At 42.1% G+C, this 24147-nt stretch overlaps 1 protein-coding gene across 1 annotated transcript; it reads right to left on the bottom strand.

Moving 5' to 3' along the window:
• Nucleotides 1-1644: 1644 nt before the first annotated feature.
• On the bottom strand, nt 1645-4323 carry LOC144505453 (heart- and neural crest derivatives-expressed protein 1-like). The gene is made up of 2 exons (XM_078231558.1): nt 3832-4323; nt 1645-1743 (listed from the first exon to the last, which is right to left on the bottom strand). Exons 1-2 carry the CDS (start codon nt 4321-4323, stop codon nt 1645-1647), a joined length of 591 nt encoding a protein of 196 aa, XP_078087684.1.
• Between the last annotated feature and the right edge of the window lie 19824 nt (nt 4324-24147).

Here is a 24147-nt window from a genome sequence, read left to right as displayed (position 1 = left end):
CTGAAGCGAATTTGGGAGGCGCTGATTAATGGGAGTTTTGTGATAGATTTGGAATAAGTATAACTGGCACTTAAACAGGCGATCCGCCCCTGAACACTTCCTTCCCGCTGTTCTCTGTCTCATTCTGAAATTTTACGGAGACGAAATCGAAAATAACTTTCTTCAATAAAACTAGGGGAGTTAGCGGTGCTGCTGTGATTGAACACCTTGGCAACTCGAATTTGTTTCAAAAGTTGTTTGTACTCAAGTTGCTGAAGTGGCCGAATCCCTCCTGCGTTTATTTCAAGACTTATTGAAGGATGTAAAATAGCTCAACTCAATATTATCAATTTAGCAATGCGGGAAGTGGGGGGGGGAAGAACGAGGCAGGGGGTAATTGGGTCCAAAGACTCCTGCATTTAAAAAGAAAATCGCTCTGCATCTCTAGTTAGCCCCCACCACCCCATCCCAACCAGTTTGTCATTCAGATGCGACTTGACAGAAGTCTGCTTTTAAAAAAGAAACATTCATACACTCCATCCTTAAACTCTGCGTGGTGATTATTTGTTACAATCACGGTAAATATCACACTCAGTTAATATTATTCCTCAGTCATTAACTATCTCATTCTTCAAGTTTCAGGAAGAGTGCCTAGGATTAGGAATGCGTTATCAAAGGATGAAGGGAAGGGGAGGGGAGGGGGGGGTTCAATTTTTATTCTTTCTGATGTGTGGGGGAAAGTTGCCAGAATCTGCCATTAAGGAGAAAGTAACTGGTGGAGGGGGAAATTGCAGGGCTGAGGGGGAGGGGGAGGGGGAGGGGGAGGGGGAGACAGGAAACGGGAGTGCCGATGGGACCGAATGGCCTCCTTCTGTACTTTGAACTATTCTGTGATTCGATATCGGTTTTGGTCCTAGCGATAGGAATAAGGCCGATTATTTGAGAGATTGAGTTTTCCCGTTGAGCAGTTGTAGCCGCTTTAAGCTCCATTCAGTCACTGTAGTGTTGGTTGGAGTTGCAAAATGGGTGAGTGCCGGGAATAGCCCCAGGGAAATAGCCCATGCTTCCACACTCCCTCCTGTTCACAAACACAATCGTGTGAAATTGTAAATAGAAAATCATTTATTTTTAAATACAATTTACAATCGCGTGTTAAACCAGGGTGCCGAAGGGCTGGAGACAAGAAATCACAGCCTGTAATATCCCTCCCTTTCGTCTCCTGGTGTTATTTTCCAGACGCCTCTCTGAAATTATATCGAGGGATATAAAATCTTAGTACATTGATAAATTGTTTAATAATTAAGAGTCCAAATAAGCAAACCGCGAGAGGGGAATTGGCGGGGTGGCAGTCTGCGGTAAATCTCCCCCTACCCCACCCCGCCAGCAATTCTTGCAGAGGATGGGATGTACTCAGAACAAGACCTCCAAGTGAGGAATGGTCAGTTTTACACTGCATGAAATTTAGCTGCAAAGATAGATAAGAATTATTCCTCCTCCACCACCCCCGATTGTGCGTGGTGACTTTAAACGGATTTAAAATTGCACTTGTGCTGTAGTGGTTTGCTGCTGAGTTTTTGTTTGGGGGTGAAAGCGATCCTTTTATGATCAACTCCAGTCCTCCCGAGTTTGAACAAAAATGTGCAAAAACCATTTGCAATCTCGCCGTCACTGGTTCAGTTCCAGAGCCCAGACCTGCTGCGGCCAACCGGTTCTCCCCTTTGCCTTCTTGTCGCTGTTTCTTGTGGAGCTGTGCACTGTGTCAATCTGCTGTAAATATAACACAAGGTTTATATATGGTTGGGTTTGAATAGGGGGACATTTAATGTTTTTTAAAATCGTAACCTTTGAGGGGAGGCTGGACAAGTAGCAGCACGGATGTATTTGATGGGGTTAGGGAGGAGGTTGTGTGTAGCATGGACTAGTTGGGCCGAATGGCCCGTTTGTGTGTCGTGAAATTAAATGAAATAACCTCACAAGCCGCATCTAAAATACCCGTGACAACCTCGCAGGTGTGGCTCGGGTTTATTTGTGCAGTGAGGATTTGATTTATTATTGTCACATGTATTGGTATACAGTGAAAAGAATTGTTTCTTGCGCATTATACAGACAAAACATACCGTTCAAAGAGAAGGAAAGGAGAGAGTGCAGAATGTAGTGTTAGTCATAGCTAGGGTGTAGAGAAAGGTCAACTTAGTGCGAGGTAGGTCCATTCAACAGTCTGATGGCAGCAGGAAAGAAGCTGTTCTTGAGTCGGTTGGTACGTGACCTCAGACTTCTGTATTTTTTTCGACGGAAGAAGGTGTAAGAGAGAATGTCTGGGGTGCGTGGCGTCCTTAATTATGCTGGCTGCTTTTCCGAGGCAGCGGGAAGTGTAGAAAGTGTCGTTGGATGGGAGGTGAGGATGTAGGCCTATTGCCTGTAAGGAACATTTAAAATCTTCACCCTGGAGCAGACAGCGCAAATCCAATTCGTTATAGAATGGAAAACTGTCCTGTTTGGAAGGAGACCAACCCCCAGGATCGTGAGGGAAATATTTTATCCAACCAATTTTTACACAATTAACTCGTTTTAAACAGTTGTAATAAATTCAAAATTCGTCTGGATTCTGGAGTTGAATACATCAAGGATAATAACTTGGGCGTTAAAAACTTGCAGCTTTGTTGACTATTTACCTGAACGTTTCTACCCACTGCATGTGAGCTGATATGTATTTTTAAATAATTGTTTAGGATTTCTGCCCCTGTTTTGTCCCAATTATCGATATTAGCCCTAGTTCGGTCCCATCTGTCTCTCGTTTGCTGAGTAAACGCAAACGGAATATTATATCTAAAAAAAAGTTATAATTCCGGTCAGCCAAATAATTGTCGAATCTCAAAACCCAATTGCGAGTATCTTTGATTTCCTCAGGAATTCGAACATACAATTCCGAGTGGAAATACCACAGTTTCCTTTTGTTTTGCTTTTAAAGAGTTTAACCAATTTCAAACCGTTGATTTTTCAGTTAGGCTGTCACTCTCGGGATTTTCACCAAACACAGCGAGTTTGTGAGCTGCTTATTTTAACTGATTTGACCTCATTGTTTGAGATTTTTCTTTAAAAAGTTTAACCGCGGTAATCGTGAGTTGTGTAGTTTTTTTAAAAGTATATCCTGATTACTGATTGCCAGCTGGATAGAAATAGTTCACATCCGAAGCTTTGATCAGGGTGGAAAGTGTTCCATTTTAGTTGTCAGTCCAGGATTTGGATCTTTTAATCAGGGCGGACTCCGTTTTGTGATCGAATCGCGCCTCTTCATTCTGGATCCTTTGGGACGTCGTTTCGATTTGAAATTTATCCCCAAATATTGTAGTTCGTTTCTTGGGAACACGTTTACAGGGGACACGATGGGTATATTCGCTGTAAACCAAACACTTGTCAATGTTGAATGTCTAATTTCAATCTCGCCCATATTTACTGTGATTTTGTCTTAACACGTGCAGTTTGATGCGGTATTTTTTAGAATTGTGTATTGCGAGATAGGGTGACCAGAATTGCCTTAACCTTCGTGTTGTAAAATAGTTTTATTAAATCGTTTGATTTTGCCTTAACCAACACATTATAAAATAGTTTTTTATTAAATCGTTTCTGACTGTCTTAACCAAACATTGTAAAATGGTTTATTTAATTATGTTTTCTGATTTTGTCTTAACACGTTGTAAAATGGTTTGTTATTAAATCATGTTGTGACTTCACTTTAACTAGCACGCCTTGCAAAATGGTTTAGTTAATTTTTTAATAACCATGTCCTAATGAGTGGAGCAGTTCCGGTCACGGAGGCAAAACCCCCAGAGTCTGAATAAATCTTTATCTTACCGTCTCCCGCTTGCGTTTGCCCTCCTTGCTGTCCACTTTCTTCAGGTCCGCTTTGAAAGCCTCTGCCTCCCCCAGCTGACTGTCCTTGGCCAGAGTGTCCATCAGGTAGGCGATATAGCTGGTGGCTAGCCTCAGGGTTTTGATTTTGGACAGTTTGGTGTCCGCCGGGACATTAGGGATACACTCCCGTAACTCGGCGAAGGCGCTGTTGATGCTCTCCGTCCGGCGCCTCTCCTTCTTCGGTACCGTGGCCCCTCTCCGCCTGCCTGCCCGTTCCGGGGCAACCGCAAAGCGGCCCGCCTCCTGCTCCATCCCGTTAATCCCATACTCGGAGCTGTAGGGAGGCTGTGTGGAGTAATCGGGAGACATCTCCCCCTGATTGAGGACCCAGCTCTGGAAGAAGGAATGATCCTGTGGGCAGCGATTACTGGGGGCAAATGGGAAGGCTTCGTGCATTAGAGCGTGATGTTGGAAACTTCCGACCAGGCTCATGGTTTCAGATCTGGATTCAGTCCGGAGGAAGCAACCAGGGTCACAGTGAACCCGCTTTTACCTGATCCCGAGAAACCTCATCTCCTCTGGGAAGGTGGGGTTGTGTTTTGCCCCCACCACCTCCAACACCTTCTCCTCCCCCTCTTTTCTTCCAGTTCTCCCAACTTCTCGGGGTCTCCGCCTTTCCCCAGGAATGATACACTCCAGAGTCCAGTCTGGGTCTTGGTCGATGGACAAACTGCAGCTTCCCCCCTTTCCGAGGAGTGGAGGAAGGGTCTTTAACCCTTGTGTCCCTGTCAATGCCAGCTTTATAGATTGTGCTGCCCGACCCAATAGGGTCAAGAGCGGCGGGGAGGAGGAGACTCTAACCGCTTCCTTCCAGCAATTGGACAATTTCAACCACATCAGAACAAGACATTGCGGATCGAGAGAGAACAGGTAACTCCAGCAATATGACACAGAAACCAGGGAATTGAAGTGTTAGGAGTCAGAATTAATTAATACTTGTCTTTATTCAGTAGTCACATTGTTCACTGTGAATATCAATAGTTGTAATCAATTCAAACCCAGTGCCATTGTAAACAGTTTTCATACAGAATTTCATGGTTATATCCCGGTGTCTGCATTGAGACTAATATTCCACCCAACACAGTCACCATGCGGTATTCTAACACTATCAATGTTTCTTCAATGCTAATGTCAGTGTTGTGATCCATTATTGCAGCACACCCATTCACGTTAAGGGAATGGTAATGCGACAGGGCAATGTACGTTGCTGCTAAATACCAGAAATAGGGGTGTGTTGATGGGGAGGGGGAGGGGGGGGGAGAGTTCCCAGGTTACTCTTCAAAACAGCGGCTTGGGATCTTTTACCTCGACTCGCGAGGGTTTTGGGTTAATCCGAAAGACGACACCTCCGATAATGCAGCACCCGGGCGTCAGCCTTGATTTTGTTTTTGTGTACTCAAGTCCTAAAGTGACTTTAGGACCCTTTAGTAACTTTAAACCCCGCAGTGTTCTGACTCAGATGTGCTACAGGCTACAAGTCTGGTCAAAGATGTCGGTTTTAAGGTGGGCTTTGAAGGCAGAGAGATGTATGAAGGGAATAGAGATTAATGATGTGACAATTTAAATCTTGCAGCCTAATATCAGCCCAAAATGAATACTGATGTAATTAATCCAGTGCACCATATCTCTAATATCATAGAATAATCGAAATTGCAACAAGATTATCTGCTTGAAATCTTCAAAGTCACAAAGCAATGGCAGAGATGTTCAGTGAGTATTTTGCCTCCTCTTACTGTAGGGGTTGGACTAAAGGAAGATGTTTGACATGTAACACAGCCGACAACATTCATCATTTTCAAAATAATCACTGAACCACTACAGTGCAGAAGAAGGCCATTCAGCCCCTCGAGCCTATACCAACAACAATCCCACCCAGGCCCTATATATCCCCATAACCCCATGTACTTATTTTGCTAATCCTCCTAACATTAAAGGGCAATTCAGCATGGCCAATCAACCTAACCCGCACATCTTTGGGGGTGTGGGAGGAAACTAGAGCACCCAGAGGAAACCCACTCAGACACAGGAACTCCACACTGAAATTCACCCAAGAATGGAATTGAACTTGGATTCTGACAGTGTGAGGCAGCATTGCTAACCATCGTGCTGCCCGTTTCCAAAATGAAACTATTCTGGAAGTTACTAGTACTTAGTGTCATTGTATCACCAAGACCAGGTGGCAGGTATCCTTTGGGAAGCAATACTTAGCTTTCCCTTCAGTGTTGTTGGAATAGGAACTGTACCAAATACTTAGATTATGGTAAGTTTTGCATCTGAGTGGGTGAAAAGGGAAAGGAAGATTAGTTAATGCCCAGGTAAACTCCTGGGGTTGGATGAGATGCAGTGAGGGCTTGAAACTCCATATACTGACTGTCTCTTCCCCGGCTATTGCAAGGGAATGCAGCAAAGCCGATGAGTCTGGATAACTGGCCTATCTCCGTCCTGCTCACCACAATTATTGACAGTTCCGAAGCCCACAGCAGTATTGGTCCTGTGGTCAGGGAATAGAGGTGGAGGGCCTGGTGGAGATCCTTGTTCCGCCCACATAAGCTCTGGCTCACAACTCGTGACACAGTGGAGCAGTCTGTGCCCATATGTAGCAAGACCTGGACAACATTCAGAATCAGAATGATAATGGAAACAATCACTTGCATTTATATAGCACCTTTAACATGATCAAATGTCCCAAATTGTTTTATAGGAGCATTATAAAATAAAATATGACACTGATAAAAATAGAAGATATGGGGTTGAACAAACAAAAGCATTGTCAAATAGGAGTGCCTCAAAGGAAGTGAGTGAGGGTTAGAGGCAGAGAGGGTGGAAGATGCAAATAACATGTACCATGTAAGTGTCAGCCAATGATCATGTCCAATTGAAGAGAATCTAATTATCTCCCCCTGACATTTAATGGCATTAGCAGAATCCAGGCCCTCAACTATCAACATCCGCTGGTTACCACTAACCAGAAACTGATCTAAACCAGCTATAATGTGCCTCGTAAAGCAGGTAAAAGGCAGGTAATTCTGCAGAGAGTAACTCACCTCCTGACTCTCCAAAGCCTACCCACCATTACAAGACACAAGTCAGGAGTGTGTTGGGATACCGCCCACTTGCCTGAATGAGTTCAGCTCCAACAACGCTCAATATGCCCAATACTATCCAGAGCAAAACAGTCCACTTGATTAGCACAATATTCATCAACTTAGACATGCTTTCCCTCCAGCACAAACAGAGTTGCAGCAGTGTATCATTTATAAGATGCACTGCAGCAACTCACCAAGGGTCCTTAGGTAGCACCTTCCAAACTCATGAACTCTACCACCGAGAAGGACAAGGACAGTAGGTGTATGGAAATATCACCAAAACATTTCCCTCCATGTCTCACAATATCCTGACTAGGACATATATTAACCATTAATTCATTGTGGCTAAATCAAAATTCCTGAACTCTCTTTGCAATAGTAATCTCACTAAACACTGCCAGGACTTTTTGGCTTTCTCACTGGCAGTGAGAATGTTTTGGGGACCCGGGTTCAAATTCTGTCATGGTAATTGGTGGAATTAGAATGCATTGAAAAAAAGACTGGAATTAAGAATCTACTGATGACCATGAAACAATTGTCAATTGTTGGAAAAACCCATCTGGTTAACTAATGTCCTTTCGGGAATGAAATCTGCCGTCTTTACCTGGTCTGGTCTACATGTGATTCCAGAGCCACAGCAATGTGGTTGACTCTCAACTAGCCTCTGAAATGGCCAGCAAGCCATTTAGCTGTATCGATCCAAGGGCAATTAGGGATGGGCAATAATTGCTGGCCAGCCAGCGACACCCATGTCCCACGAATGAAAAAAAAACTGAGGAAACTATTCACTAACCACGGACTTATCAGCAAAAAAATTGGAAAGGACAATTTGTACTTAGTTACTTGATTTTTTAAATAAAATCTTTGGCTTTGTGGGTAATGTGATGGTTGTTTTACATATGCATTTTCAAAGTACATTTGTCATGATTCTACCTATGGACTTGTTATGAAAATTAAGTGTCACAGAATTAAAGGAATGTAATCCTGTGAATAAAGAACTGGCTGGCTGACAAACCAAGAGGAGATATTCATGTTTTTTTTCCCAGACTGGACCTATACAGTGTTTTTCAGAAAATAACTCATCGGCTGGAATTTTCCAGCCCTACCCGCCACGGGAATTGGAGTGGGTGAGGGACGGACCATGGGAAGGTCGGTTGATCTTGGGTGGGATTTTATGGATTCGGGACGAGCGAGGCGTAAAATTCCGCCAATTGTATCTGCTCAGACTCTTTCCAATAGCAAATTAAAATAAATCCTGTTAAAATATGAATTTTAAATTTAAAAGAAATATGTGCACTTATCTAGTACTTTCCACAACCATCAGATACCTCAAAGCACTTTACAGATAATTAGGTACTTTTGCAGTCTAATAATGTGGGAAGTGTGGCAACCAATTTGCACAAAGTAAACTCCCACAAGCAACAATGTAACAGGGACCAGATAATCTGTTTTTGTGATAGTGATTGAGGGATAAATATTGGCCGGGAAATCAGGGATAATTCTCCTGCTACTCTTCGATTTGGTGCCATGGGAATTTTTACGTCCATCTGAGCAGGCAGATAGGGCCTTGATTTAATATCTCAGTCAAAAGGCAGCACCTCTGGCAGTGCAGCACTCCCTCAATGCTGCACTGTTGAACCAGCCTTAATTCTGTCTGCTAAAGCTCTGGAATAGGTCTCAAACCCAGAAACTTGTGATTCAATATAAAGAGTGCTATCAATTTAGCCGCAGCTAACACAGATGTCAGGACGGCATGGTGGCACAGTGGTTAGCACTGCTGCCTCACAGCGCCAGGGACCCGGGTTCAATTCCGGCCTCGGGTCATTCTCTTTGTGGAGTTTGCACATTCTCTCCGTGTCTGTGTGGGTTTACTCTGGGTGCTCCAGTTTCCTCCCACAGTCCAAAGATGTGTAGGTTGGGTGGATTGGCCATGCTAAATTGCCCCTTAGTGTCAGGGGGACTAGCTTGGGTAAATATATGGGGTGACAGGAATAGGGTGGGATTGTGGTTTGTGCAGACTTGATGGGCCAAATGGCTTCCTTCTACACTGTAGGGATTTTATAGAGTCATAGAGGTTTACAGCATGAAAACAGGCCCTTCGACCCAACTTGTCCATGCCGCCCTTTTTTAAAACCCCTAAGCTAATCCCAATTGCCAGCATTTGGCCCATATCCCTCTATACCCATCGTACCCATGTAACTATCTAAATGCTTTATAAAAGATAATATTGTACAAGCCTCTACTACTACCTCTGGCAGCTTGTTCCAGATACTCACCACCCTCTGTGTGAAAAAATTGCCCCTCTGGACACTTTTGTTTCTCTCCCCTCTCACCTTAAACCTATGCCCTCTCGTTTTAGACTCCCCTAGCTTTGGGAAAAGATATTGACTATCTAGCTGATCTGTGCCCCTCATTATTTTATAGACCTCTATAAGATCGCCCCTCAGCCTCCTACGCTCCAGAGAAAAAAGTCCCAGTCTATCCAGCCTCTCCCTATAACTCAATCCATCAAGTCCCGGTAGCATCCTAGTAAATCTTTTCTGCACTCTTTCTAGTTTAATAATATCCTTTCTATAATAGGGTGACCAGAATTGCACACACTATTCCAAGTATGGCCTTACCAATGTCTTGTACAACTTCAACAAGATATTCCAACTCGTGTATTCAATGTTCTGACCAATGAAACCAAGCATGCCAAATGCCTTCTTCACCACTCTGACCACCTGTGACTCCACTTTCAAGGAGCTATGAACATGTACCCCTAGATCTCTTTGTTCTGTAACTGTCCCCAATGCCCTACCATTAATTGAGTAAGTCCTGCCCTGGTTCAATCTACCAACATGATTCTATGTTTGAGGAGCAATAGCCATTTAAAAAAAATTCTATTGTGGGATGTGGACATCAATGTCAAGACCAGTATTTGTTACCCATCCCTAATTGCTGCAACTGAGTGGCTTCCTGAGCCATTTCAGAAGGCAGTTAAGAGTCAATTACACTGCTGTGGCTCTGGAGTCACATATAGGCCAGACAAGATAAGGATGGTAGATTTCTTTCCCTGAAGGACATTAGTGAATCAGATTGGTTCTTACGATAATCGACAATAGTTTCATGGTAACTGTTACTAAGATTAGCTTTCAATTTCAGACATTATTAATTGAATTTAAATTGCATCAACTGTTGTGGAACTTGAACACATATAGCCAGAACATAAAAATGAAAAATGCATCTGACAGCGTCTGTGGGGAAAGAAACAAAGTTAACATTTTGAATCTGTGAGACTCTTCTCCAGAATTGAAGAGTAGAAACGTGCAAGATTTTGTATCGTGGGGAAGAGGTAGAGCAAAATAGAAGGTCAGGGATAGGGTGGGAGGTCCCAGATCCACACCCAGAACATAAGCCTGGGCTCTGGTTTGCTAGTCCAGTGAAATTTCTACTGTGCCATTACCTCACCATGGATGACGAAGAGTTGGTGTGGGCTAGAATATGAGCAAAAGGGTTTTGGATGAGCTGAAGATCATAGAATCATACAATGCAGAAGAGGCCCTTCAGTCTATCAATTCCACACTGCACATTAGAAACACTTGAACTCCCACCTGTCAGCACTTGGCCCATAGTCCTGAATGTAATGATGTACCATATGCTCATCTAGATACTTTTTAAAGGTTGCGAGGCAACTCGCCTCTACCACCCTCCCAGGCAGTACTGCAGATGGTCACCACCCTCTTGAGTAAAAAGGTTTTCCTCACATCCCCCCCCAAACCTCCTGCCTCTCACCTTGAACCTATGTTCACTCTTGGCTGACCCTTCCACTAAGGGGAATAGCTGCTCCTTAACCAATCTGTCCATGTCCCTCATAATCTTGTACACCTTGATCAGGTCACCCCTCAGTCGTCTTTGCTCCACGAAAACAACTCAAGCCTACCCAACTTTCCTGGTGAATCTCCTCTGCACCCTCTCCAGTGCAATCACATCCTTCTGATAATATGGTGACCAGGATTGCACACAATACTCTAGCTGTAGCCTCACCGAAGTTCTAACAACTCCAATGTGACTTCCCTGCTTTTGTAATCTATGCCTCAATTGATAAAGGCAAGTGTTCCATATGCCTTTTTCACCACTCTACTAACATGCCCTTCCTCCTTCAGAGATCCGTGGACAAACACGCCAAGGTCCCTTTGTTCCATAGAATATCCTAGTGTCCTACCATTCATTGAGAACTTCCTTGTCAAATTACTCCCTCCAAAGTGTATCACCTCACACATTTTTTGTAGCCCAGGACACTCCGCCTCACTGTTAACCATCCATCCAATCTTTGTGTCATCCGCAAACTTACTCTTCCTACCGCCCATAGAGTCGTCTATGATATTTATATAAATGATGAAAAAAAGGGGGCCCAACACAGATCTCTCTGGAACACCACTGGACACTTGGCTTCCATAAATGAAAGTACAACATGGGTTGAGGCTGGGGTTGAAATTGGGTGAAAGTACACAATCATTGTGATGGGGGAAGATGTGAGGGTTAAAGCTCAGCTTAGTTGAATAGGATACTGAGGTTCTGGAACAGCATGATTAAACCTGAGGCAGTGGTTGTGGTAAAGGGGGATTTGAATTTGTGGCCAGGTCCAAAAGTGGTGGTGACTCTCTACTTACTTAGCGTCGGATGGACAGACTGTGAGGTTGAGAGAGATTACGGAGGGGTAGAGTTTTGAGACTTCAATGTGGAAGGCGTTCAAGTTGATCCCATGTCTGGAAAATATCACTGAAAAAAAGGAGGGAACTAAGGTTAACGACATAGTCATGTGCAGAGATAATGATGGGGAGAAAAATCATGATTGGAAATTTTCTGTCCATGTTTTGTAGGTGATATTGTTTTTTCAGAACATCAAAAAGAGAGGTTAGGGGAAAGTTTTCTACAAAGAGATTATTGGCACATAGACTGGCCAACCCACAATGGTGGAACAAAACCTGTAAGATTTTTTTTTAAAGTCAAATAATAATTATTTATTCACAGGCTTTACTCTTTGACTCATTTACTCCCTGTTGAAGTTGATTTTATCTTATTTATCTTGTAGTACTATAGCAAACGATAGAATCCACCATGCAACCCCAGATTAATCCCACTCTGTCCCTCTCTTCATATCTTTTAATATCATTCTCCATAAAATTACATTATGCCATTCACTCTCCCTATGCGATTTAATATTCCAAGCAGTCTAATCCCACTCTCCTGCTTTCTCCCATACATGTTAATGTCCTATGCCAGACTAATCTTACTTCCTTACTGGAGGCATCTTATTGGTTTGTTAGTCATGGACCAGTTAAATTAAAGATTTACAATGATGTTCTGAAATCACATCGCTAAACTTTCTCCAATAATTGGGTTAGTACATTTTCACCCTTTTATCTGCATTTAGATGCAAACCTTTACAATGTTCTAGCTAAATTTGTAGCTTGTTGCTTGGAACAGTAATAGGCCAGAATTTGCCAACTTTAACCTGAGGTCCTGGCTGATCTGTGACCTTACTTCATAAACCCAATTTTGTCCCATATCTCTTAATAACTTTGGTGAACGTACATCTATCAATTTTAGGTTCAAACTTAACTGATCAAACATCAATTATCCTTTGCTGAAGAGGGGTGCAGTGCCCAGAATTGTTCACTGCCATACAAACAAAGCTTAAACAGGGCTTTGTATGGCATGACTTCTACTTGGAATCAGATCATTATCTGAAAAGGAAAAAAATGCAGGGCTATGGGGAAAGGGCAGAGGAGTGGCATTAGGTAAATTGCTCATTCTGAGGACCAGCACAACGGACTGAATGACCTCGTTCTCTGCTGTAACCATTCTATGACTCTATTCAAGTCCTCTAAATATAAAGGCCAGCATTCCATTAACTTTTTTCTCTGTACCTGTCCATGACATTTTGACGATTATGTGCATGCGTTCCCAAATCTCTTTCGTCTTTTGCTGTTTCTAGTTTTTCACTATTTGGAAAACATTCTGCTTTTTCCTTTTTAATGTTCAAAGAGGATGACCTCACATTAGCATACATTGAATTCCAAATGCCACAGTTTTGTCCATTCACTTAATCTATCAATATCTCTTTGTATTGTTATGTTTTCATCTGCACTGCTTACAATGCTGCCTGTTTTAGTGTCTTCCTTTTAAGGCTTCCTATTCCCATCATCTAAGTTGTTATTGAATATGAAGAGTATCTGAGGCCCAACACAGATCGTGCAGGCTACCATTGTGCAATTAGAGTTCCTGCCCTTTATCCCAAATCACTGTCTCCTGTTATTCAGCTACTTTCCAAACTAAGTTGATAACTTGTCTACAGTTCAATGAGGTGCAACTTCAGCTCACAGGTTCTTATGATGGTTTTTATGGATGTTATTTATAAAGACTTCCAGAAGGCATTAGGCAAACTTTATTCACTACTTTCACCACCTCTTTAAAAATCAGATTTGTCAGTTATGAGGTGCACTTTACAATCAATTCAATTTCCCAACAACAGACATTGGTTCTAACTGCCCCGTAAATCCCTGGTTCCCCTCTCTCATCTTTCTTAAATAGCAGAATGGCAGATTTTCATTGGCTGTGGATATTGCTGCCTAGTCTAGCATTCATTGCTTAACTCTAATTGCCCTTGAGAAAGTAGCGGTGAGCTGCCTTCTTAAACCGCTGCAGTCCATGTGGTTTCGGAAGACAGTCCATGGTGCTGTTAGGAAGACAGTTCCAGGATTTAGACCCAGTAATAGTGAAGGAATGGTGATATATTTCCAAATCAAAATGATGTGTGACTGGAGGGGAACTTGCAGGTGGTGATGTTCCCATCTGCCTCCTGTCCTTGTCCTTGTTGGTGGTAGAGGTCACAGATTTGGAAGATGCTGTCAAATGAAGTGTGGTGAGTTGCCGCAGTGCAAGATGGTGCACACTGCTGCCATTGTGCATTAGTCGAGGAAGTGAATGTTGGATGAAGGTGGTGTTGATAAAGCCAGCTGCTTTGGTCAGGATGGTGTCAAGCTTCTTGAGTTCATCCAGGCAATTTTCCAGATATAATATTCCAATCTAAAGGAACAGCATTTGAATCAACAAAATTTTGCAAATGCTCTAACTATAATATTCCAATCTTCTCATCTATTTCCTTTAAATCCTTTGGATGGAAAGCATCTGGTCCTGAGGATTTGTCACTCTATAGTGCCATTATTTTCTTCATTGCAGCTATTTTGGGTGAGTTCCCCCTTCCCTGATTCAATACGGATATCCTGCATGCTGACCTTTGCTCCTACTGTCAATACTGATTTCAGAAAATTATTCCACATGTCCCACCATTTTCTTACTTTTATTGGCAATATCACCACTTTCAGTTGTCACAGATCCCACATTGCTACTGAGTACTTTCTTTTCCTCATATCATTGTTAATATATTCTGTTGATTTTCAAGTCCTGTTTTGTTTTTTTCAGCCTTTGTGGTACTTTCTAACTCTCCCAGGATGTGTGCTAATCTTTGCATGCTTTCAACTCTAGTTCAATGGGCAATAAATGCTAGGCTAACCAGCGATGCCCACATTCGGTGAAAGAAAATCTGAAATTATTCTTTGATAGCTGCCACTGAGCTTCTGTTATTTTGCCCATTAACAGATTTGCCCAGGTGACTGCAGGCGGTCTATTTGATCTCACTGAAGTCAGCCTTAATTAACTCTGGAATCTCAGCCGCGATTTCACTTTTCTCACTTTCAAACACTGGGTTGAACTTTATTATATTATGGTCCCTATCAGATAAATGTTCATGTTCCAGTGGACTGTTGACTAAATCGACCTCCTTTACTCATTCCTAACTCCCGTGATGGTCCTTTATATCCCATCATTGTGTGGTTTTCCAGCTATATTACATTCATATCCAATTATGTTTCTGTCAGAGAAATAAACGGTGGCCCTTACTGAACTGTGGATTGCACATTGCCAGTAATGTGGACATCAGTTATGGTCTGGATAATCTAGTCGCTAACAGGACTTTCATCACTGCATAGTCGAGTGTGGAAAGATTCGCACCTATCGGTGTGAGGGTTCCCTCCAACACTGTTCAATCCAGTTGAACTAAATACTTAATTAGTTTTTTAAAACGACGCCAAAGGATAGGCTGAACCATCTGTCACCCTCAGATGACTTATTTGTCATATGGCACTTAAAAATATATAGCAATTATTTTTTGCAGCCCATTCTTTTATTCCAATCGGGGACAATTGCCTTGTTGACACACTTGTCTTTATTCATTCACAGATTCGATTAATATGAGAAGTCTATTTTGGTTTCTCCATAATTGTTTTAAGAATCGGGGATCAAATCACTCCGATAAAGCAGCGTTTCCTTTCAGATTTCTAAACGAATATTGGGAATGGCCCAGATAGAGACAAAAGCCCAACTCGCAAACGTTTTACCCCAGAACCCAAGGGGAAAAAACCCGAGTTATTTCAAAGAATCAGCCAGACTCGATTAGATTTCCCCAGGAAGCGGCCAAAGGACTGGGAGAAAAAAAAATCCAGTATTATGAAGGAACCTTTCCGAAAGGCAATTGATGAATAACTAGCCCTGACCCATCTTCAGAATGGATGATAATCCGAATGCGCTTCTCTCTGTCTTCAAACTGACCAACTCGAACTGAAGGTCTGTAACTGACCTGACTTTGAAATTGAGTTTTGTCTGCTTCTGTGTGTGGTTCGTTCAGTCCTTGTCGGATTTGGGTAGCCATGTACTTTTGAAATCAAATCGGAGAAGGTGGGAGAGAATCTAAACTCAGCCACTAGGCTTCAATGAAAATGAGATCCCAGATTTTTCGCACTTTGAAAAAATCTTTCTTTCCCCCGGGTTGAAGCTGCCCTGTTTTTATATATGTATATTCTGAAAAGATTGTTAATTCTCTCAATCCCAATTTTCCCCTTTGAACATTTCAGCGTCCGAACCTCGACATTATCAACCTTCGAACAGAAACAACCTTTTAAATAACTATTTACTAAATAGAAACGTTCCGCCCAGAATCACAGTATCGAGTTCTCAGATATTGTATTTTTAAATCTCGAGCTTTTTGGGGGTTTAAGACGGGGGATTTTGGAAAGCGAACTGCAGGAAGAATTGAAGCAGAGGAATGCCTGTTGCCTGATCAAAGCCACGGTTATCATGTATCTGTCAATATCCATGTCTTTATAATTATTTCCATGGGATAATACAGAAATCCACAACCTCTTTGGAAAATGCAGCCAAGAATGCAGATAATCACAGCCAACAAGATAAGGAGAAAAATCTGGTTTCTCCCTAGGACAGGATCTTTTTTGGAGCTCATGGCTCGATCTTGGTGTATGTACCATGATCGGAAGTAGGAGTAGGACCATTCGGCCCCTCAAGCCAGCTCCTCTATCCAATAAGATCGTTGCTGATTTGTTTGTGTTTCAAATTCCACATTCCTATCTACCTCTGATAACCTTTGACTCTCTTGCCTAACAAGAATCTTTCTGTGACGCCCCCCTCACTCCTCCACCGCCTTCTGAGAGAGTTCCAAAGTCGCGCAACCCTCAGGGGAAAATAAAGTCTAATCTCTGTCCAAAGAGGGAGACCCCTAATTTCAGTTTGCAGATGACATAAAACTCCGGAAAGTAGTAAACAATGAGGTGGATATAACAGATTGATTATCGGGGCGGGCGGGCGGGCGGGATTATGGAGAAATGGGTTGGCAGATTATGTTTAATGCAGAGAAGTGTGAAGTAATGCATTGTGTTAAAAAATAAGGAGGCTAACTAAATGATACAATTTAATGGATTCGAGAACAGGAAGACCTTGGACCGTACATATACAAATCGATGACGATATTAGGACAAACTGAAGATGTAAAGGAAAAAAAAGCATCAACATTCTTCCATTAGTAAAACGGTGGCACAATGGTTAGCACTGCTGCCTCACAGCGCCAGGGACCCGGGTTCAATTCCAACCTCGAGTCACTGTGTGCAGTTTGCACATTCTCCCCGTGTCTGCGTGGGTTTCCTCCGGGTGCTCCGGTTTCCGCCCACAGTCCAAAGATGTGCGGGTGAGGCAGATTGGCCATGGTGAATTGCCCCTTAGTGTCAGGGGGACTAGCAGGACAAATACGTGGGGTTACAGGGATAGAGCCTAGGTTGGATTGTTGTGGGTGCAGGCTGGATGGGTTAAATGGCCTCCTTCTGCACTGTAAGGATTGTATGATTCTATTCTATGATTCTCATAGAGAACAAATTCAGAGATGTTTTATTACATGGTTCTCAAACACTGCTTGGATATTAGCTGGGGTATTGTGTTTCAGTTCTGTGCTCTGCCCTTAATGAAGAATGTCAAGACCTTGGAGAAGGAGGAGAGGAGACTAATTGGAATGGTACCAGGGATTAGGGATTTCAGTGATGTGGGGTCACTGGAGAAGCTGGGAGTGTTCTTCCTTAGAGCAGAGAGGGTTAAGGGGAGGTTCTTGATAGAGGCGCATCAATAGTTTTGACAAAGTAAATAAGAACAACAATGACAGTGGTAGAAGGATCAGCAGCCAGAGGCAATATAAATGATTGACACAAGAATCAAGGGGGAATCAATAAGGAAAGAATTTCTCCACAGCGAATTGTGATCTGGAGCTGCCTGAGATCAATTCATCTTTGAGAATTGGAAACATACTTAAAAATGATCAAGTACAACCCCACAAGGAAAAAACAAGACATGAGTCTAATTAGAAAACTGTTTCAACGAGTTGGCACAAGTTTGATGCAGTAAGAAGTCTCACAACACCAGGTTAAAGTCCAACAGGTTTATTTGGTAGCAAAAGCCACAAGCAAAAGCCAAAAGCTAGTGGCTTTTGCTACCAAATAAATCTGTTGGACTTTAACCTGGTGTTGTGAGACTTCTTACTGTGTTACCCCAGTCCAACGCCGGCATCTCCACATCATGACAAGTTTGATGGACAGAGTAGCCTCCTGAAAAGTAGTACGATATGGAATTGACAATGGCTGCGTGGGAGAATTCACTCTAACGGCTGGGAGTGGAATACACGTTTCTTTTAACAAATCTCGTCAAAGAAATCGATATGACTGGAAGATTAAATGGTCCATACATTTATTCATTGATTTTGTGTGTTCCAGTTGTGTGTTTCTTTCACCAGTTCCCTCCCGGTAGTGTTGGTATTTATCCACTGACTGCAGACATTCATGTTGTTGTGTTCTACAGAGACAAACAGTAATTTTGCAGTCAGTGTTCCTGCAATAACCGATTTCCTACTGCAATGATGAACGGTACTGGGTCGCAGTAAACTCTTTGCTTAATACTTGGGCACAGGGATGTGATTAAATGATTTCGCTTATTGTTCCACAGATTTATTACTTGTGGAATCTTCAGGCTTTTTCAAATATAAGGTTGTAAGTGTGAATAATGATAAAACAGAGAAGGACCCGGAGCGGATTGGGTAGAGAGGGCCGATTGTGGTCTATCGGCACGCCGTGTGGGCGTTAGGAAGGGGCTGGGCAGCTTGAATGGGTGTGGGGGAAACTCGTCAATGTCTAAAAGGAAAGGAAAATCGCACCAGGTTCCCGTCAGGTTCGCTCGCTGGGGAAATATATGAACTGTTTATTGGGACCATCAAATATTGGGCAAGAATCACAACATAAAGCCTTCACTTTGCCCCAAAAGATGTGCTGGTTCGGTGCATTGTCCATGCTAAATTCTCCTTCAGTGTACCAGAACAGGCGCTGGAGTGTGGCGACTCGGGGATTTTCATAGTAACTTCTTTGCAGTGTTAATGGAAGCCTACTTGTGACTAATAAGTAAACTTTAACTTTACAGGTTACAGTTATCTCAGACCAAGCACCGTCCCAGCAATGATCCCACCCTCACCCAACCAAGAAACTTCATCAGTTTAAATCGGTCACCATCCCTTTTCCTCGTTCGAAATGCTCGCGATTTCCACCAGAGGTTTCAACGAAATAAAATTGACCGGTTTCCGAACTCAACAGCTCCTTAACATCGCCAGCCATCATCCCCCACATCTCCATAACCGAGTTAACGGGAGAATTATTCTTTTCGGGGTCAGGGAAAGGGGTGAATTGAGGTGTTTGGATGGGGATCGGTGGTGGGATTAATGGACAGGCCGATAGGTAACGTGTGTATTGTAATGGAGGTTAATAATTTCTCCTTTGTTGCGTTTTAGCAGCAAACCTTATATTTTTTTAAATACAGATATAAATCTGAAGTTTTGCAAGTTTCCTACGTGGCGACAGATTATGGCACAGTTTGGATGTTAACTAATTTATTTACACATATACATTAATGTGTAAAACAAAGCACATCCAGAGACCACAACTACCAACTCTCAGTATATATATATATATATGGCTGACACCCAACTACAACAGTGCCAATAGCAGTGCTGCCCGTGTAGAGTTTAATTGTCCCGTGTTTTAGTCTGGTAACTGATCTATACTCCCTGTGATTGATCGATTAAGCCTGGGCGTGGAGTCAGAGCAAAGTTGTCAAACAGCCGCAGGGCTTCAGCTGAGTTGTAATGAGGAGGTGCCGGCGTTGGACTGGAGTAAACACAGTAAGAAGTTTAACAACACCAGGTTAAAGTCCAACAGGTTTATTTGGTAGCAAAAGCCACACAAGCTTTCGGAGCTCCAAGCCCCTTCTTCAGGTGACTCACCAAATAAACCTGTTGGACTTTAACCTGGTGTTGTTAAACTCCTATCTGAGTTGTAATCAGGAGTGCAGACACTTTGTAATTGCTGAGATATTTTAAAGCAATTTTTTTGTTGAGCTGGGCTCATACAGCCCCAGGGAATCAGCATGGGGCCTTTCCTCCTGCTCCGTGATCTTCATCATGTGGCAGTGGGAGAGCTGTCAGCATGAAACATGCTCCCAATAGGAAACTCACTAATGTGGAGGTGAAAAATCAAACCGCTTGCCCCACGTGAAGTGCCTCATACCATACCTTAAAGGTGAGGGGAAGGAATTGCTTTGAATTTTAGTGGATACTTCAGGGCCATGTGCATTTTCCTGTATAGCCCACACCAGACGGTCAGTTATATTCCAAAAGCTTTAAGTCACAGGCATAAATACCTCCCAATCCTCCGCCCTCTCTAATTGCAGCTGAGGGTCTGTCTCATTGAAGTTGGCAGTGATCTCTCCAGTGAGCAGAAGGTGCCCAGAATCAGATAGCATGGTCAGACCCTGATCTTTGAGAGTTCAGGGCAGATCAACACTTCACAGTTAGTCACCACTTTCTCTCTCTTTGCCACTTTGTTCATGCTATTGGGGAACCTGTACATGCAAATATTTATGGCAACAAGTTTTAAAAATAGTTCTTTTGATCACTAGTGCATCATTGGAATATCTCTGGCGATATTTGGGTGGGTGACATTAGCTAGCGCCACTGTCAATCTCATCAGAAATAGCAATTGGTCTCTGCCTGACTGCTTTGAAAACTAGCATCATTCCAAAAGCCTAAAATGAATAATGTATCGGTTCAGTGCATTCCAACTGGTCTGAAAGATTGTGCTCTGAAGTCTGGTGTGCTATGATCACTAGAAAGGTTTAAAAGGAGATTCATATAAACAATCAGAAACATGATACAAATAGATGGAAAAAATGTCGCTGGGGGAATATGAAAGAAGACTTCCTGTAAACCTAAAAAGAAATAGTTTAGACTCTTTTACATAGGATCTAGAAAGATAAAGTGATTGAACAACTTAAAAAATCTAAAAGATCCACCCAAAAATGAGGGCATAATGCAAATATTCAAGAAGTATTTGGGTTTTAGTTTGCTCAAGCATTCTCCTGGTTGTTGTAACTTTGGAACATTCATGACAACCTCATGAAAACATTGTTAAGTAGGGTTGGGGAAAATGAGATGGTGGTATAGAAAGTCTATGTGCATCTTGAATAAAAAAAGCAACCCAAGCCAACATGACATGCATACATTGCATTTCCATCACATCAAGCGTAGCCTAAACTAATCCTAAATCAAATCCATGCAAAGTAACCCAATCAATGCAAATCCATTGAACTAACCCAAATGCTAACCATAACCCTAACCTAAATCTATGCAAAGTAACCAAGTCAATGCAATCCCATTGAACTAACCCAATCACTAACCATAACAGGATGGCACAGTGGTTAGCATTGCTGCCTCACAGTGCCAGGGACCCGGGTTCAATTCCTGGTTTGGGTCACTGTCAGTGCGGAGCCCGCACGTTCTCCTCGTGTCTGCGTGGTGTTCCTCCAGGTGCTCCGATTTCTTCCCACAGTCTGAAAGACGTGCTGGTTAGGTGCATTGGCCATGCTAAATTTTCCCTCGGTGTACTTGAACAGATGCTGGAGTGTGGCGACTAAGAGATTTTCATAGTAACTTCATTACAGTGTTAATGTAAGCCTACTTGTGACACTAATCAATAAACTTTAAAACTTTAACCTAAATCTATGCAAAGCAACCCAGTCAATGCAGTCCCACTGAATTAAATCAAACCAAATACTAACCTAAATCCACACAAAGTAATCCAGTCACTGAAATCCTATCAAATTAACCCAAACCAAACCAAACCAAACACTAACCTTGACTCAAACCTGATCTAAGCAAAGCTGACACAAAATAAACCTAATCCAATATCACAAAGTCAACATGGAACCAAACAACTCAATTGTGTCAAAGTTGAACCAATGCAAGCCATCTCAAAATACAATAAAGACAACAAATTATATTTCTACTATACCTTGAACACAAACCATTTCAAGACACCTCAAGAGAGCATTACACAACAAAATATAAAATTTAGACACATCTGGATATATTAGAGCATTTATCCAAAAACCTGGTTGAAGAGGTAGGTTTTAAGACAGGCCTTAAAGGACTGATGTGTGATAGAGAGTGCAGAGGTGTAGGGAGATAATTCCCAAGCTTAGAGTCCAGATCACTGAAAGAATGGCAATTAATGGCAAAGCAATTATAATTGGGTATGCTGAAGTGGCCAGATTTAGGTGAGCACAGATATCTCAAAGGGTTGTGGGTTGGAGGAAATTATAGAGGTAGAGAGGGCCGAGACCATGAAGCAATTTGAAAACAAGGCATTGCTCAGTCACCAAGCACCGGGATCATGGGTGAATTGAACTTGGTGCAAATTAGGAGACATACAACTGAGTTTTGGATGGTCCCGAGTTTACAGAAAGAAAAATGTGAGTGATCAGGCAAGATTGTGTTGAATTGGTCTGTGTTACTTCTAGACTTGACATGAACAAGGGTTTCAGTTGCAAAAAAGCTGATCCAGGTGTGAAGTCAGGCAATATTACATCGGTGGAAATCGAGACAGTCTTTGGGATAGCACTGATATCTGGTTGGAAGCTCATCTCGGGGTCAAATGATTTCAAACAGGCTGGTTTAGTCACAGTTGATGTGATGGATCTAATCAATCTTTTTGGTAATGAGATGGATCTAGTTAGTTGCTAGGGATTGGAGTTTGGAGACAACCATATTAAATATAATTCAATCCAAGAAAAGCAAATCAAATTCAACTAAAGTAAAGCTAATTGAACTATACCAAAACAATCAGATCAAACACATCAATCAGCCAAAAACAAAACTCAACCAAACCAACTCCAAATGTGAGGTCAGGAGGAAGGAGGCCATTCAGCCTATGAAGCTAATTCTGCCATTCAGTTCAATCTTGAGTGGACTGTACATCAACTCCATTTGCCAATTTAGATCCTCATACCTCAATGAAAAACCTGTCAATATTAATTTTTGATAGACAAGTGAGTTTATGGGGGGCAGACAGGAAAGTGGAATTGAGACCACAACCAGATTGGCCATGATCTTATTGAATGGCAGAGCAGGCTGAAAGGGCCAAATAGCCCACTTCTGCTCTTATGTCCTATGTTCCTAGCACAACCAAACTAAATCAAGCCAAACCAAACCATAAACTTTTCCATTAACGTGTTACTATTTGATACTTTATTGATACTTTTTCTGTGCTTGCTACCATTAAATTAATTTATTTCTTTAATTCAACAATGTTAGGATCTTATGCTCAACTGCCTAGTGGGGTTGTAACCTTTAAAACTACAGTTGGGCAACAATTTAGTGTGCAATGCTGAATGGATTCTGATGTAAATAGATAATTTGAAGTGTAATTTTTGTCACATTTCAGAGTCATCATATTGCAGTATGTAAATCTGATACAATGTTGAAAACATTTACTAACCTCTAAATATAGCTGGAAATGGCAAGGTGTCAAATTCCTTAATTGTTGCTGATTAGAGGGACTCCACTTTATTAAGGAATGCAATACTTGTACTATTCTTTATGTGACTGAGCATATGCTTTACATACATTAGGGAGGACCCCATTTCAACTCATTATAACAAATTGCTTGCCCTAAACATTGTTTAGAATTTGCATTTACATAGCTCCTTCACAATCTTAGGGTGCCTGAAAGTACTGTTGATGTGTAATCATTGTTCTAATGTAAAGAAATGTAGCCGCCAATTTGCACGCTGCAAGTTGCCACAAACAGCAATGAAATAGATAACCAGATCATGTTTTAACAATGGGGATAGAAAGATCATTGTTGGTCAGGACTCCAGGGAGAACTCCTTTTCTCATGGCGTGAGGTATTTTATGTCTACCTGCGAGAGAAGACACCTTATCTGAAAATGGTAGTGGGAATTCTCTGATCTTGCACGCCCTGCTACTGCTGCCAGCGAGAACAGAGAATTTGGGCACTCAGACAAATCTCTATTCACTGCAGTGGGACCAGTGATTCTCACTGGCTTATCCCGTTTTACCACGTCTGTCTTCCCATTTTTCTAAAGTCACCAACACAGCGACTTTCTGTGTCCAACAATAGTATAATGACAACCCTTTACTCTTCCACATAAATTCTCACTACTTCAGGAAGTTAATTTTTAAATTCCTCCCAAATAACCATTTTCCTAAGAGTGTCATACGTTTGGTCTATTTTCAATGCTCTTATCCACATGTCAAAGTTACTTTGTTTGATTCTTTCTAATTCTATATACATCTGACCTGATTCCTTCCTTCGATTTCTAAACTTCTGCCTGTAGGCTTCTGGCATTAATTCATATGCACTTATGATGGCTTTTCTCACCTCATCATTATCCT

The sequence above is a fragment of the Mustelus asterias genome, chromosome 16 (genome assembly GCF_964213995.1).
Source record: "Mustelus asterias chromosome 16, sMusAst1.hap1.1, whole genome shotgun sequence".
NCBI lineage: Eukaryota > Metazoa > Chordata > Chondrichthyes > Carcharhiniformes > Triakidae > Mustelus > Mustelus asterias.
This window is presented reverse-complemented; position numbering and strand designations above follow the sequence as displayed.